This window comes from Trachinotus anak, unplaced genomic scaffold, assembly GCF_046630095.1.
Source record: "Trachinotus anak isolate AG129_WGS33_773 ecotype Australia unplaced genomic scaffold, CSIRO_AGI_Tana_v1 ptg000003l, whole genome shotgun sequence".
NCBI classification, from domain to species: domain Eukaryota; kingdom Metazoa; phylum Chordata; class Actinopteri; order Carangiformes; family Carangidae; genus Trachinotus; species Trachinotus anak.
In genome coordinates, this window is record NW_027273854.1 from 8,814,707 (window position 1) to 8,831,395 (window position 16,689).

General features: G+C 40.1%; 1 protein-coding gene across 1 annotated transcript; it reads left to right on the top strand.

The window, feature by feature from the left end:
* The first annotated feature begins 228 nt into the window (after positions 1 to 228).
* On the top strand, positions 229 to 12,289 carry LOC139614649 (myosin heavy chain, fast skeletal muscle-like). The gene is made up of 40 exons (XM_071472091.1): positions 229 to 283; positions 386 to 608; positions 758 to 901; positions 1,058 to 1,214; positions 1,342 to 1,369; positions 1,475 to 1,586; positions 1,675 to 1,767; positions 1,850 to 1,913; positions 2,061 to 2,159; positions 2,244 to 2,347; positions 2,432 to 2,570; positions 2,674 to 2,792; positions 2,880 to 3,029; positions 3,136 to 3,306; positions 3,403 to 3,709; positions 4,082 to 4,149; positions 4,253 to 4,340; positions 4,438 to 4,555; positions 4,679 to 4,802; positions 4,895 to 5,031; positions 5,165 to 5,420; positions 5,674 to 5,916; positions 6,026 to 6,202; positions 6,317 to 6,462; positions 7,485 to 7,575; positions 7,669 to 8,058; positions 8,326 to 8,452; positions 8,529 to 8,647; positions 8,830 to 9,026; positions 9,117 to 9,300; positions 9,381 to 9,546; positions 9,648 to 9,772; positions 10,091 to 10,399; positions 10,486 to 10,689; positions 10,778 to 10,903; positions 11,012 to 11,182; positions 11,299 to 11,403; positions 11,487 to 11,582; positions 11,705 to 11,836; positions 12,170 to 12,289. Exons 2-40 carry the CDS (start codon positions 405 to 407, stop codon positions 12,185 to 12,187), a joined length of 5,808 nt encoding a protein of 1,935 aa, XP_071328192.1. The 5' UTR covers positions 229 to 283; positions 386 to 404; the 3' UTR covers positions 12,188 to 12,289.
* Positions 12,290 to 16,689: the final 4,400 nt, after the last annotated feature.

Here is a 16,689-nt window from a genome sequence, read left to right on the forward strand (position 1 = left end):
AATCTATGATCTGATGTTCTTTGTAAGATAAACACACTTTGGATTCACTGATGAGGCTATGAAAACATTCTTTCTAGTAGTATAGTTACTAATAAAACAGAGTTAATTGTAAAGGCTTATTGAGTCAAAAAAGCCTCCAAAAATATGTTAAAATTTAAGTAATGTGAATGATAGGCTTTGTAAAATACCTTAATTTTGTGTCCTCTTAAATAACCATGTCAATCTCTCTTTAAAAGCATCCTTGGATAACAACAGATCTGTGCAAATCAGTTGGGATACTAAGGTAACACATGCCTGCAATATCACAACCTCCATAATATTAAGACAAACACTACCAAAATCATTTAAAATCATTGTGGACTCTTTTGGACTTTCACCTTTTCAGTATCATCTAAAGTGCAATCATGAGCACAGACGCGGAGATGGAGCAGTATGGCCCTGCGGCCGTTTACCTCCGGAAGCCTGAGAGGGAGAGACTTGAGGCTCAGAACACTCCATTTGATGCCAAAACTGCCTACTTTGTGATTGATCCTGATGAGATGTACGTCAAGGGTAAACTTGTGAAGAAAGAGGGTGGCAAAGCCACAGTTGAGACAGACGGAGGAAAGGTATATGAGTAATTATGCAAGTTGAAATACTATAATAAAAATATATTTTGTCCACCTGTTTCATTTACAGACCCGAACTGTGAAAATGTATGTACCGGTAATCTAACTGATAAAATTAAAAAAACCTATTAACTCTATTTTATATTCAGACAGTCACAGTAAAAGAGAATGAAATCGATCCCAGGAATCCTCCAAAGTTTGACAAAATTGAGGATATGGCCATGATGACCCACCTCAATGAGCCTTGTGTGCTGTACAACCTCAAAGACCGTTATGCATCATGGATGATCTACGTAAGTGTGTAACTTAACACTTAGATCAGACTGAAATCAACAATAAACAAGCTTTTTCTGGTGGTGGTTTCTTTAAATTTCAAATTTTAAAAGTTTCTGTAAATGTCAAATGCAGAAGCACTGACTTTTAGAGTGCACTTTTTTTCTCTTTTCCAGACCTACTCCGGCCTGTTCTGTGTCGTTGTGAACCCCTACAAGTGGCTTCCTGTATACGATGCTCAGGTTGTTGTGGCATACAGGGGTAAGAAGAGAATTGAAGCTCCACCCCATATCTTCTCCATCTCTGACAATGCCTATCAGTTCATGCTCACTGGTAAGATATTTTATTTAAGGAGGACACATATCACAATAAACGAGACAGCAGATGTGACATCTAATTTGACTCTATTACAACCATATGTGGTATTTAATGTTACGAAATGGATTTTTTTTCATTTCAGATCGTGAGAACCAGTCTATCCTCATCACGTGAGTAATATACAAATAACTAAATAATAATATAGGAAATTTACAGATAATGAAAAAAACAAATAAACAAAAAAAAAAACTCAAGATGTCCTTCTCTTCCCCCAGTGGAGAATCCGGTGCAGGAAAGACCGTCAACACCAAGCGTGTCATCCAGTACTTTGCTACAATTGCAATGGCTGGAGCTAAGAAGGCTGAATCAACACCTGGCAAGATGCAGGTAAAATAGTTGCCTTTACTGAGAAACAGAATTATCAGTTTATGGATCGTAAGCAATCTACAAAATATATTATAATATATCTTTGTAGGGTTCACTGGAAGATCAAATCATTGCAGCCAACCCTCTGTTGGAGGCTTATGGTAATGCCAAGACTATCAGGAATGACAACTCCTCTCGTTTTGTGAGTAAAAATCATATAAATAAACATTAGTTTTTTGAGTTCCTTATCAAGAATTGTGATTATCTAAATTTGACATGTTTAGGGTAAATTCATCAGAATTCACTTCGGAACTAGTGGCAAACTGGCCTCAGCAGATATTGAAACATGTAAGTCGATTTTTACATTTTGTTCAGTCACCTGTGTTTGTATTGCACTTTGGTATGATGCTAGTTTGGAAGACATTTAAGACACATTTGTTGAATGATGTTATACATGAAATTGTCTTTGTCATGTCTTTGATTTCTTCAACAAAGATCTGCTGGAGAAGTCACGTGTAACCTTCCAGTTGTCTGCTGAGAGGAGCTACCATATCTTCTATCAACTGATGACTGGCCACAAGCCTGAGCTCCTAGGTATAAAAAAACATGGAAAAGGGAATTTATGAGTCAAATTGAGACAGGAGGACTTATTCGTAAATTTATTCTAATTTTTTGCAGAGGCTCTTCTGATCACCACCAACCCCTATGACTATCCAATGATCAGTCAGGGTGAAATCAGTGTCAAAAGCATTGATGATGTGGAGGAGTTCATTGCAACAGATGTAAGGGGACAGTTTACTGTAACAGATAGCATACTGAGGGAAATGTTTTGAAATACTAAAAATTTGACTTCATCTACATTGCAGACTGCAATTGACATCTTGGGCTTCACTGCTGAGGAGAAAATGGGCATCTACAAGCTGACTGGTGCTGTGATGCATCATGGTAACATGAAATTCAAGCAGAAGCAGCGTGAGGAGCAGGCTGAACCTGATGGCACTGAGGGTAAATTTGATAATGATGTCTTCTAACATATCTTCCATGAGTGTAACACATAACTCTAAACATGTCACAATTCACTGAAGCTAAAGATTTGTTTTTCAATCAGTGGCTGACAAAATCGCCTACCTGTTGGGCCTGAACTCAGCTGATATGCTGAAAGCTCTGTGCTACCCCAGAGTCAAAGTCGGAAATGAGATGGTGACCAAAGGTCAGACCGTTCCACAGGTACAAAAATGGAGGAAATGTGAAACATCTACAAATATCCATGACTAGTTTAAAAACTAAGGAAGGTTTTCAAAATTTTGTTTCCAGGTCCACAATTCTGTTATGGCTCTGTGCAAGTCTATCTATGAGAAAATGTTCTTGTGGATGGTCATTCGTATCAATGAGATGCTGGACACAAAGCAGGCGAGATCATACTTCATTGGAGTGTTGGATATCGCTGGATTTGAGATCTTTGATGTGAGTTTGAAAGCATCTTAACAATTTGAAAGTTTGAAAGTACAAAATTTTGAAATTGGAATTATTAACTGCTGAAATGAAATTAAATGTCTGATTGTAATTATAGTTCAACAGCTTGGAGCAACTCTGCATCAACTTCACCAACGAGAAACTGCAACAGTTTTTCAACCACCACATGTTTGTCCTGGAGCAAGAGGAGTACAAGAAAGAAGGCATTGAATGGGAGTTCATTGACTTTGGTATGGACTTGGCTGCCTGCATTGAGCTTATTGAGAAGGTGAGTGGCCTCTCAAGTAGACGTTATTCATTTTTTCATGTGCAAATTGATGCTTCCACGGTTTAATATTTAAAATGAAATGTAAATTCTTCTCAGCCAATGGGCATCTTCTCCATCCTTGAAGAGGAGTGCATGTTCCCTAAGGCCTCTGACACAACTTTCAAGAACAAGCTGCATGATCAGCATCTTGGCAAGAGCAAGGCCTTTGAGAAGCCCAAGCCTGCAAAGGGCAAGGCTGAGGCTCACTTCTCCCTGGTTCACTATGCTGGTACAGTGGACTACAATATCAATGGCTGGCTGGACAAGAACAAGGACCCCCTGAACAACTCCGTTGTTCAACTGTACCAGAAGTCTTCAAACAAACTGCTGGCCTTCCTTTATGCAGCTCATGCAGGAGCTGAAGGTGAGAAAAAAAATGAGGCACAGTAATCAGAAACTCCAATATTACACATAGATGGTATGGATCATCCATAAAAACTGTATACTGCAATCAATTTACTGTAGTATAAGAACTGCCCCATATTCTCAACTTAAAATTTCAAAGTTATTTTCTATCCTATTAATGATACATGATAGAAAAGAACATGGATGAAGTAGATATTGTGTTTTTCTAAGCTTTGACATCTGAGTATTTACAGTTTACTAGAAAGTTACTGCAAAAGGTGCATTAAGTTTGCAGTTATAGGTAAAAATGTCTGTTAGAACTACGAACAACAATTACAACAGTTTTATTTATTCTGGGTTCATTCATAAAATTTAATGTTTTGCAATACAGAGGCCTCTGGTGGTGGCAAGAAGAAGAAGAAGGGTGGTTCCTTCCAGACTGTGTCTGCTCTTTTCAGAGTATGTATTATTTCATCACTGGATAACAATAAAAACTCACATCTTGAAATAATGTTGACTGATATCTGATATCTGATATCTGTCTTATATTGCTGATCCATAGGAGAACTTGGGCAAGCTGATGACCAACTTGAGGAGCACTCATCCTCACTTTGTGCGCTGTCTGATTCCCAATGAAACAAAGACCCCAGGTAAAATGCTTGTAATCCACCTTTCTGCATTTTGAGTAACTTAATAACCCAGTAACAGAGGTAAATATTTTAACCAAAACATGTTTCCAATGTCCAGGTCTCATGGAGAACCACTTGGTTATCCACCAACTGAGGTGTAATGGTGTGCTGGAAGGCATCAGAATCTGCAGAAAGGGCTTCCCCAGCAGAATCCTCTATGGTGACTTTAAGCAAAGGTGATAATAATTTTCAGTTTATACTGAACAAATAAAAAGAGATTTTACTTGAAGCATTACCATGAAGAAAGTCAAATTACAAGCTAAAATAAACCAAAGTAAAACCATCATTATCTTTTGTAGATACAAAGTTCTGAATGCCAGTGTCATCCCTGAGGGACAGTTCATTGACAACAAGAAAGCTTCAGAGAAACTGCTGGGATCCATTGATGTGGACCACACTCAGTACAAGTTTGGACACACAAAGGTACATTTCTAAGGACAAGATCAATTTCATCTGTTGTGAATATGTCCAGTAGTATCCACATTTACTGATACTTGATTGTTTTGACAACATAGGTGTTCTTCAAAGCTGGTCTACTGGGTGCCCTGGAGGAGATGAGAGATGAGAAACTGGCTGAGCTGGTGACCATGACTCAAGCTCTCTGCAGAGGATACGTCATGAGGAAGGAGTTTGTTAAGATGATGGAGAGGAGGTACTGTTTTCATAAAATGCTCAAAATTGTACTGCCCAATTATATAGAAAAAGTTTTTAAATAGTTATCCTTAGAATTTCCATGAAATCACATTGCAGTAAAAATGAGACATTATCTGCAATTATTTTTCCAGAGAATCCATCTTTACCATCCAGTACAACATCCGTTCATTCATGAATGTGAAAAACTGGCCATGGTTGAAACTGTACTTCAAGATCAAGCCTCTTCTGAAGAGTGCAGAGACTGAGAAGGAGCTACAACAGATGAAGGAAAACTATGACAAGATGAAATCAGACCTGGCTACTGCCCTGGCCAAGAAGAAGGAACTGGAGGAGAAGATGGTTTCCCTGCTGCAGGAGAAGAATGACTTGCAACTGCAAGTAGCTGCGGTAAATGCAATATTATATACACACAGATAAGTTCTTGATTTAGCACTAATATAGTAGTATAAATGTCTTATGTAGGAATTTAGATCAGATCCATGGAGATACAGGTAGACCAAATGCAGCATATGCATTGTGTACATGCTTTACCAAAGATCTATTCTATTCTCATCTTCTGATTGTCTCTGCACTAAGCCAAAATTATACATTAACTAAATGAATATTAATATCAAAGTATTGTATGTTCAAAACACTATAGGAAGTTGAAAATCTCTCTGATGCTGAGGAAAGGTGTGAAGGGCTCATTAAGAGCAAGATCCAGCTCGAGGCCAAACTCAAAGAGACAACTGAGAGACTGGAGGATGAAGAGGAAATCAATGCTGAGCTGACTGCCAAGAAGAGGAAGCTGGAGGATGAATGCTCTGAGCTGAAGAAGGACATTGATGACTTGGAGCTCACCTTGGCTAAAGTGGAGAAGGAGAAACACGCCACAGAAAATAAGGTTCAAATGATATATTCATAAAGAAATTAGAAAATATATGGTCAGGTCTTAAACATAGGTTATAAAAATATAAAGTTGTGGAGGTAATGCACCTATCATGTAATTTCAGGTGAAAAACCTCACAGAGGAGATGGCATCTCAAGATGAGGCCATTGCCAAGTTAACCAAGGAGAAGAAAGCGCTCCAAGAGGCCCACCAGCAAACACTGGATGATCTCCAGGCAGAGGAAGACAAAGTCAACACTCTGACCAAGGCCAAGACAAAGCTGGAACAGCAAGTGGACGATGTAAGTTAACAACTGTATTGACTTTGTCGTTTTGCCCAGTAATGACAAGAATCATGGTATAAATGTCTTTTAAATGCAACAAATCAATTATCATTTACAAATGTTATTTCATAGCTTGAGGGATCACTGGAACAAGAGAAGAAGCTCCGCATGGACCTTGAGAGAGCAAAGAGGAAGCTGGAGGGAGATCTGAAACTGGCCCAGGAATCCATAATGGATCTGGAGAATGACAAGCAGCAATCTGATGAGAAAATAAAGAAGTAGGTTGTTTTTTGTTTTTTTTTTATGGTAATTTGAACAGACACAAGTTTCAGGTCCCTCCCACACTTTTCGCCGAGATCCAAATCTGTCTCCTGACTAAAGAGGAGGTAGTGCATGCCAGAGAGCGTGCATGCATCTTAGCTCGGGTGCACAAGCGCAGTATCCACAGCAAAGAGACACGCCAGAAAGTATGGAACACACGGAAGTAAAACTAGGTTATTCTACTCTCAGATAATGTTAAATATCGACTTTATAATTTAGGTGAGACTGTTACTGATAGTTTCTGTTCATTTAGCAAAAGTCAACTTTGGGATAAAAGTAAGGTTGCAAGGTATCTGAAAGTACAGCTTGTTTACCTATAAGTAACAGTTAGCATTCATTGCAGCGTTTTACTCACTGGCACTTTGATGAATGTAACATTTTTATCTGTTGATGTGGATAGAGTTTTGAGACCGAGGCACAGGCCTCAGAGGAAGAGTACATCCCCTCAGCTGCTTGTGAGAGCCATGTAGTTGGTGCAACTGGCAGTGTGCTCAGGGTGGGTAGGGGTGGCAAATCTGTCTGCAGCATGTGCACAAGCTGTGATTGACAGTCAGCCAACATTCCCCCTGGGTCTGATTGGTGGTATTGAACCGGGAGTGGTGGATTTTTGCAAATCGCACTGTCAGATTATAGAGACAGATTCAGCAAATAAGACAATAAAATGATTGCCTACTGAAGCTTTAGACTAAAACAGCAAATATGGTATTATATATATGTATATATATATATATATATATATATATATATATATATATATATGTATATACACACCTGCTAAACATTAGCATATTAGTAATTTCATCGTGAGCATGCAAGCACAGTTGTGCCAAAACACGGCCTCACACAGCCGCTACCATGGCTCGAGACTCATTAGTTAACTGTGGCTTTTTTTTTTTTGCTTCCATCACTAATCACCACAAAAAAGGTGAGTCAGAACAATAACGATAACACTGAAGATGCACTTGTTTTCCTATTTCAGGAAGGACTTTGAGATCAGTCAGCTCCTCAGCAAGATTGAGGATGAACAGTCCTTGGGTGCTCAGCTCCAGAAGAAGATCAAGGAACTCCAGGTAACCTTATTACAAATTAACTGTAAACTCAGTGGATCAAAAAAATATGTTCTAGTCAATAAGCCTTCCTGGTGTTACTACCATCAAATCTAGGCTCGCATTGAGGAGCTGGAGGAGGAGATTGAGGCTGAGAGGGCTGCTCGGGCAAAGGTTGAGAAGCAGAGGGCTGATCTCTCCAGGGAGCTTGAGGAGATCAGCGAGAGGCTTGAGGAAGCTGGTGGAGCAACAGCCGCTCAGATTGAGATGAACAAGAAGCGTGAGGCTGAGTTCCAGAAGCTGCGTCGTGACCTTGAAGAGTCAACCCTGCAGCATGAAGCTACTGCAGCAACTCTTCGCAAGAAGCAGGCCGACAGTGTTGCAGAGCTGGGAGAGCAGATCGACAACCTCCAGCGTGTCAAGCAGAAGCTGGAGAAGGAGAAGAGCGAGTACAAGATGGAGATTGATGATGTCAGCAGCAACATGGAGGCTGTCGCCAAAGCAAAGGTGAGTGGTTTGTTTATAAGTAAAGGTTTTATCTCTCCACCCTTTGGTTTCAAGATATTAACATATAAACAGTTTCAGATGATGGTAGTTAGAACATCTATTGAAAAACAATATGTGTTTGTGTTGTTATGGTATGATCATCAATCCATCCATTAGCTATACCTCTTATCCCTTTGAGGGTTACGGTGGTGCTGGAACCAATCCCAGGTGATATTGGGGAGAGAAAAAATACATGTTTTTTTAATATAGCACATTTATGTTTGACAGGGCAACTTGGAGAAAATGTGCAGGACTCTTGAGGACCAGCTGAGTGAGCTCAAAGCAAAAAATGATGAGAATGTTCGCCAGCTGAATGACATTAATGCACAGAGGGCAAGACTGCAGACAGAGAATGGTGGGTCACCTTAAATAAAAACTGGTCTGTTTGTTAATCAGTTCTTATTTAAATTCATTTATACATTGCCCTTCAGGTGAATTTTCTCGCCAGCTTGAGGAGAAAGAAGCTCTTGTTTCCCAGCTGACCAGGGGCAAGCAGGCTTTCACTCAGCAGGTTGAGGAGCTCAAGAGACACGTTGAGGAAGAAATAAAGGTATTACAATATGACATTAATTAAAGAACAATTAAACAAGCATCTTGTGGAAGGTACCAAGAAACTTATTTTGCTGGTACCCCAGGCAACAAAATAACTAAATCAACATGTTTGAACTTTAAAAAGTACTTACTTATTTCTGCTTCATTAGTGAGTTAAAAATCTTTTGTCATGTTCAACAGGCCAAGAATGCCCTGGCCCACGCTGTCCAGTCAGCTCGCCATGACTGTGATCTGCTCAGAGAGCAGTTTGAGGAGGAGCAGGAGGCCAAGGCTGAGTTGCAGCGAGGAATGTCCAAGGCCAACAGTGAGGTGGCTCAGTGGAGAAGCAAATATGAGACTGATGCTATCCAGCGCACTGAGGAGCTGGAGGAGGCCAAGTACATGAAACCTTTCTACTTTTTCATTAATAAATCAGTTTTTGCAAACTTTTTATCCAACTAAACCAAGTAAGTTCTTTTTCATGATAGGAAGAAGCTTGCCCAGCGTCTGCAGGATGCTGAGGAATCCATTGAGGCTGTGAACTCTAAGTGTGCCTCTTTGGAGAAAACCAAGCAGAGGCTGCAGGGTGAGGTGGAGGACCTCATGATTGATGTGGAGAGAGCTAATGCTCTGGCTGCCAACCTTGACAAGAAGCAGAGGAACTTTGATAAGGTACATAAATGTTACAAAGAAAGCAAAACCATGTTTATTCAAATAAGACACATCATTTTTACTTGTCTACATAATTTTAGGTCCTGGCAGAATGGAAACAGAAGTATGAGGAGGGCCAGGCAGAGCTTGAAGGAGCCCAGAAGGAGGCTCGCTCTCTCAGCACTGAACTCTTCAAGATGAAGAACTCTTATGAGGAGGCTCTGGATCACTTGGAGACCTTGAAGAGAGAGAACAAGAATCTGCAGCGTATGTTAACTTTTATACTTACTGTTAGTGAAAATAAAACCAATTACATACCAGCTGTTATAAGTGTATTATGTTTTATTTTGTATCGTTTTTCTCTGTAGAGGAGATCTCGGACCTGACTGAACAGATTGGTGAGACTGGAAAGAGCATTCATGAGCTGGAGAAAGCCAAGAAGACTGTGGAGACTGAGAAGACTGAGATTCAGTCAGCACTGGAGGAAGCTGAGGTACAACAACATCAGGGGTTGACAGGAAGGAGTTATAAAAACTATCCAGCAGTGACTAAGTTCTTCAGTTAGGCTAGTCAAACTACAAAAGACACAAATACTGAAAATTATTTTATTTTTTCCATTTTCATGTCTGAGTTTTATCAAATGAAATGAAATGCTGATATGTTTTAATCATTCTCTGAGAAGAAATTTAAGAAAAACATCTCATGGAAAAGGGGTCGGCTTACAGCTAGTATTTTTAGCTTTAGATGTGTTAATATATTTCAATGAAACTAGTACGAGCTATTAGCTTTTAATTGTTGGTGTTACTCCAAGGGCACACTGGAGCATGAGGAGGCCAAGATTCTCCGTGTTCAGCTTGAGCTCAACCAGGTCAAAGGTGAGGTTGACAGGAAACTGGCAGAGAAGGATGAGGAGATGGAGCAGATCAAGAGGAACAGCCAGAGGGTGATGGACTCCATGCAGAGCACTCTTGATGCTGAGGTCAGGAGCAGAAATGATGCCCTGAGAGTCAAGAAGAAGATGGAGGGAGACCTGAATGAGATGGAGATTCAGCTCAGCCATGCCAACAGGCAGGCTGCTGAGGCCCAGAAACAACTGAGGAATGTCCAGGGACAGCTTAAGGTAAGGACTATATGATCATCTAATTAAAACAAACACGTACAAAAAAATACTTGAAAGCTCATTGGTTTTTTTCCTGTTCTTGTCAGGATGCCCAGCTGCATCTTGATGATGCTGTCAGAGGACAGGAAGACATGAAGGAGCAGGTGGCCATGGTGGAGCGCAGAAATGGCTTGATGATAGCTGAGATTGAGGAGCTGAGAGCTGCTCTGGAGCAGACAGAGAGAGGACGCAAAGTGGCTGAGCAGGAGTTGGTTGATGCTAGTGAGCGTGTTGGACTGCTTCACTCTCAGGTTTGTTTCCATTCATTCAAAGGAAAGTAGTGTTCTTGAAAATACATTATATAAATTATATTAAACATGATATTTCTGAAACATTCAGAACACCAGTCTTATAAACACCAAGAAGAAGCTGGAAGCTGACCTTGTGCAAGTTCAGGGTGAAGTGGATGATTCTATTCAAGAAGCAAGAAATGCTGAGGAGAAGGCCAAAAAGGCCATCACTGATGTGAGTTACATCCCAAAAACTGCTTAATGTGGTCATCTTTATGTGTTCAATAAGTGATGTTACGTTTTTTCAGATGAAAGTGGAATTCGAGACCATTTATCATTTCAGGCTGCCATGATGGCTGAGGAGCTGAAGAAGGAGCAGGACACTAGTGCTCACCTGGAGAGGATGAAGAAGAACCTGGAGGTCACAGTCAAGGACCTGCAGCATCGTCTGGACGAGGCTGAGAACCTCGCCATGAAGGGTGGCAAGAAGCAGCTCCAGAAACTGGAGTCCAGGGTATGATCTGTATATAAAATCTTACAATAGACCATCTTTGAAGGTACATCAAATTTTCACTGCATGAAATAAGTCTACTTAATCTTTTGTAAATAATTATTTATCATACTTAAAAGGTGCGGGAGCTGGAAGCTGAAGTTGAAGCTGAGCAAAGACGTGGAGCTGATGCCGTTAAAGGTGTCCGCAAGTATGAGAGGAGAGTGAAGGAGCTGACCTACCAGGTAATTCCTACTGAAAAACTACCTGTGCTTCTCTTTAATTCTCTCTTCTTCATCACTCACTGTATAATACTTTATCTGTACAGACCGAGGAGGACAAGAAGAATGTGCACAGACTCCAGGATTTGGTGGACAAGCTGCAGCTCAAAGTCAAGTCTTACAAGAGACAGGCTGAGGAAGCTGTAAGTCAAATGCTTTGTGATTATAGTACACATGGGGAGTAGCACAAATCAATAATGACATAAAAACCATAGATTAAATATTTAAACAAATACAACATGTTGTGACTCTCAACCCTTAATAGGAGGAGCAGGCAAACACCCACCTGTCCAGACTAAGAAAGGTTCAGCATGAGATGGAAGAAGCTCAGGAACGTGCTGACATTGCTGAGTCCCAGGTTAACAAATTGAGACTCAAGAGCCGTGATGTTGGAAAGGTAAGTCATGTGATCATATTTCATGGAATTTACTATCTGGCACTTTCGTCCAATGAGGTTCTTGATTATCAAGATAAATGAAAGACAACTTTGTCATAGATCATATAAATGTCCACAGTTCCAAGTGTGTTGACATTTTAAATCAGTAAGTAAAATAATTTGATGCTGTGCATTGTCACTGAAGATAGTATAAATTAATACCACATCTTTTATAGTGCTCCACGTGTTTCATGTATGAATTTCCATATAAAAAGAGAACATAACCTAATAGGTAACTTGATTCCTAAATTTGATTATTTGCTATTGCTAATTGATTTTCCCCTCCTTTTTTAGTCTGAGGCTGCTGAGTAAGAGTCGCCATCCAGTTGATGACTTTCAACAGAGTTCATAAAATATGAACTAATTGTTGGGGGCTCTTTAACTTTTCAATAAAGATGATGATTGTCATCACTATCCTGAATCCTGTCATTTTCTTTCTGATGATTAATTTATTTAGTTGCCCAGAAAAATATCTAGTCCAAAACAAAGTAGGACAAGTAGCCATCCTGTAATGTCTTCCGGTACAGTACAAGCGCTCTTACGATGTCAGTTTAAGTACAATATGTCCCTCTGACATGTTGTAAAGTAATAATATATAATGGACAAAGATGTTTATCTATATTATTTATTTATTATTTTATTATTTATTATATTATGTTTAAAGATGTTCTGAGCATACTGGTAGCTTTGCAATATTGTAAAAAAATAATATCTTGAGAGGTTTTAATTTTTTTTCTTAATTGCTTTGCTTTTGTTAAGTTGGTGTTACTTTTGAAAACTTAGTTCTGACATTGCTGACATGGTTTGAGAAAGAAAAAAGGATGGGGTGCAGCAAGTTAGTCAAGTAGAAATAAAAAAGGTAGTGGAAGGAAGCAGATGCTGGTATTGCTGCACAATTCACCAACACAATAAGTGTCCACACAAGAGTTAGAATTAACCTTGCCTTTTTACTCATCATCCAGTATTGGCAAAATGACATGGAAATATCTGTGGGTAGATTGGTTCAGACGCTCACACAAAGATCAGAGATTGTATGGTTAATGATATTCTTCCCCTGTTGGGAGACTATGTATTATGACTTTGCATTTTTATTATTATCAATATTAGAATAATGGAATTCATATTTTAAGTTCCAAACATGCAAAAGAAAAAAATAGACTTTTTTAGAAAGCAATTTGGAAAGCAATTAACATGAGGATGAACAGAGACAATCTGGTAAGCGAATACAGAAAACACGGACATACAGGGTTGATCAAGAGGCTGACTGCAGAAAGGAAATGGTGGACTTGGTCATGATGTCTTTGAGGCCACAATAGTCGATGCATGACCACAGAGTCTTGTCCTTCAAAAAAAGGTCCAGCAGGTGATGAGTAAGGATGGATGATGCCAGCAGCCAAGGAGCACTGGATGTACTAGTTCTTTGCATCCATCTCCACATTTGACAGTGAATAGAGACAGCCTATAGGAGGTGAATGCCCGGGAAAGAGGTTAGTGGTGCAGTCATATGGTCGAGGATGAGGCGGGGTTGCAGCACAAGCCTTGTTTAATACTTCTTTTAAGTCCAGGTAAATGGAGAGAACTTGGAGAGATTAAGACAATCTGGAGAGGAATCAGTAAGGGTTGGGAGAGACACTGGGAGGGGCAGACAGGAGACACAATGAATGATGGTGGTTACTCCACCCCAGAACATGCCCAGCAGACCAGTCAATGTGTGAGTTATGTTTCTGTATCCAGGGATAATCAAGAATGAAGGGTAACTTGCCAGGAAGAGTCCAAGTTTCCCACAGTAGATGTATCTTCAGAGAAAGGCAGGTGTGTCCTAGCTGTGCGTGTTCTTCCCTTCACCCAGGCGGTGCTGCAGCCCCCAGTGCTCATCACTGAACTGGAGGTCAGATCAAGCAAGGGAGTGGACTACTTCTGTGCTGGGGTGGTCTCTTCTCAAATCGGGCTTTTTCATTTCTTCTCCCACAAAGCCAGCTGTCTATGTTTATATCTAGGGCAACTAGAGAATCTAGAGAAAACTAGGGTTGATCCGCGAGGGTGCAGAAGCAGGTGGCATAGTAGGCCATTCAACTGCTTCATTGTCAGATTGCCAGCAGACCCCAGGCTAGTTCTCAACCTGCAGGACTGTGGCCAATTATCTATTGATGGTGAGATGAAGCTGAACCATTCCAGCATACTGGACAGAATGTAAAACAGACAAATACAAATATATATAAAAATTAAATATCAGTGACATACCAGTTTGTTAGACATAACCATTTGAGAAGTCTGCCTTGGAAAATGTTTGGAATGGATGAACCATCTGTAACATGTGGCATAGTAATAGGACAGCACCGAAGAGGAAGCACAAAACAACATCAAGCCACAGTCCGAGAAGTTTTGAAAGCTAGTTAGCGTGTCACAAAATTTACACATTAAAAGGCACTTTTATGAATACCAAAACAGTCATTTCACTTTAGCTGCCAGTAGCCCCTACCTTACATGCAGATTGGTCTGAATACCCATGGGTTGGCTGCATTTTTTCAACAATCTTTCAGAGGGCACAGATGAGGCCAGGGAACCAAAAACCCTGTTGCCAGTTTATAAAAGTATGGATGAATGAAGCACTTTCTTTTACAGTATTTCAGTGGATCCTCAAGCCATCCAATTATTGGGAGAAATAAGGTCTAAGTATTGCCAAACTGGAGGTCTTTTTCTTTGGTGGATCCATTGCAAATACAACCAAGCCACTCACATGCAAAATGTCAATCAACCAAAAAAGTGTGGAAATGCATAATTTCTTTCTGAGGTTATACTCAACACAGACTTCAAAGTCTTGGCCCCTCACAACATAACCAAATTCCTTCACAAAAAGGCAAAAACTGACTCTCATGCTCTCCCTCTGATGTTAGTAATCATGAAGGCAACCTGGACTCGTTCAGTGGGAATGATAGGGGATGGAGCTCAAAAGTCAGGGTCCAGAGAGTCTGAAAAAGAGTGGCAGGTGGTAGGGTCCCTATCATACCTCTCAATTGGGAGCATCCATGATACATGACTAGGGAATGGTTGGCTCTTGGGCATAGCAGATGGAGGTTGAGTGGACAGAGCAGGTAGTGAGGGGGCTCAAGTATTGAGATTGGTGATCACCTGCTGAGGGTGTGAAGCTGGTCTGTCATGATGGTTTGGAAAGTGTCTTGTACACGAAGTTACCCTGCATTGTCAATGAGATTGTCAGCAGATGGTTATGGTTGTAATGTCTCTTAGCCTGAGACCGACAGGCAGAACAGAGAGTACCATTCTCTGCCTAGTCTATTATGGCCAGATTGTAATGTAATGTTTCTGGATTGAACAGAGGGACGGATGCAGATAAACACTCAGAAGACAATTAAAAATTCAGAAAGACAAAGGCTTTACTGAAAAGCCACGTATTTATACCGAGATAGTCACTCCAATTCAAGCAAACATTACCAGGCAGGGTGTTGGCAACAATCCAAAAGCCATGCAACAAGGCCAACTCAAATGACAAGACAAGTGATTATTTCAAGATACAGGAAATGAGATAATTTAACGAGATATTACTAAAATAAGGACTCCATTCAAGCTTTTGATGACCCTTCATCTTCTAGTCCTGTGGGCTTCCCTGTGAGGAATACTTGGATTTCATATCACTTTTGTGACCTCTGGAATATGGTGAACAGGTAAACATGTCCATGTCACATAAGCAGCAAAAGAAATCAACACCACAAGTTCACCACAGTGAATTCCAATAATGATCACATTCTTATTTAAACAATAGATTTGATAATCTATTCCATTAAAAACAAAGAGAAAAAACATGACTCTTTTTACAGCTAGCACCATAAGGTGCAGTGTTTCCAGTACATTTGTGGCGCTGACCAGAGTATCAGCATTGACCACCGCATATTGATCTTTTTCTTTTTTTACTATTTCAAATGGTTAAAATCTTATTTCATTGTAAAGCATACAGCACATTTGTTCATTCAGCCCCTAGATGCCTTGCTGTTGCTCTCCTGCTCTCCCATTCTCCCATTCTCCCACTCACAAACACATTGACAATGGACAATCACATTGACAATTGGCCCATCTGTCATTGTTTGACTGGCCATCAGAACCACTGAGAGCCTGCCACATAGGTGGGCCAGTGGACCACCAAAAAATCCATCACATTTTTACCATCTTTGTCCATCTCTTTAACAGCCCTCTCTGTGTGCCTGTCATTAAGGGTGCACAGAGAAGCAATGGAGCAAAGTAATTAGCAATTATATTTGCAGTGGAGCATCCTTATATACGGTATTTTCTAATTATTTAATAGGTTTAACCCCCCACCCCCAACCCCAACCTCTCCTGGGCAGACACTGCCACAAATACGACCATCTCTCTCTCTCACACAAATACACACCCACACAAACACAATCCATTCTGAAATTCATAAAAATATCAATTTTGAATTTTGAAGCAATGAGCTAATGTAATCAGTATCAGCAGGAAAGAAAAAACTACTTAGGTACTTTAAGAATTCATACCATCTGCTCAAATCATTATGTGTCCTCAAAGGGCAAGTTAAAGCAATGCAAGATAAGTAAAGACAAAAGTTAAGAAAACGGTTGACCCACTCTCTAAAATGTCATTTGTAGGTTTCCTGTGGTCTGCTACACTGAATCAATAATGCTCTAATGGACATAAGCCCTCAAGATTTGCCAGGACATTTGAATCATACCTCTTTAATAGAAGTCACCTCCTATGAGGCAGCTGGATGAAGTTCATTTTGCCTTGTGTGGAACTTATTTTGGGCCTGATCTCAAACAAGTTGC

Bases quoted from the DNA above. Each gene is read 5' to 3' on its own strand.
- LOC139614649 (XM_071472091.1), top strand. From the start codon at position 405: ATGAGCACAGACGCGGAGATGGAGCAGTATGGCCCTGCGGCCGTTTAC. The intron at 5,032-5,164 runs GTACTGTTTTCA...TTATTTTTCCAG, and splicing joins GTTAAGATGATGGAGAGGAG to AGAATCCATCTTTACCATCC. The intron at 11,404-11,486 runs GTAATTCCTACT...TTATCTGTACAG, and splicing joins TGAAGGAGCTGACCTACCAG to ACCGAGGAGGACAAGAAGAA.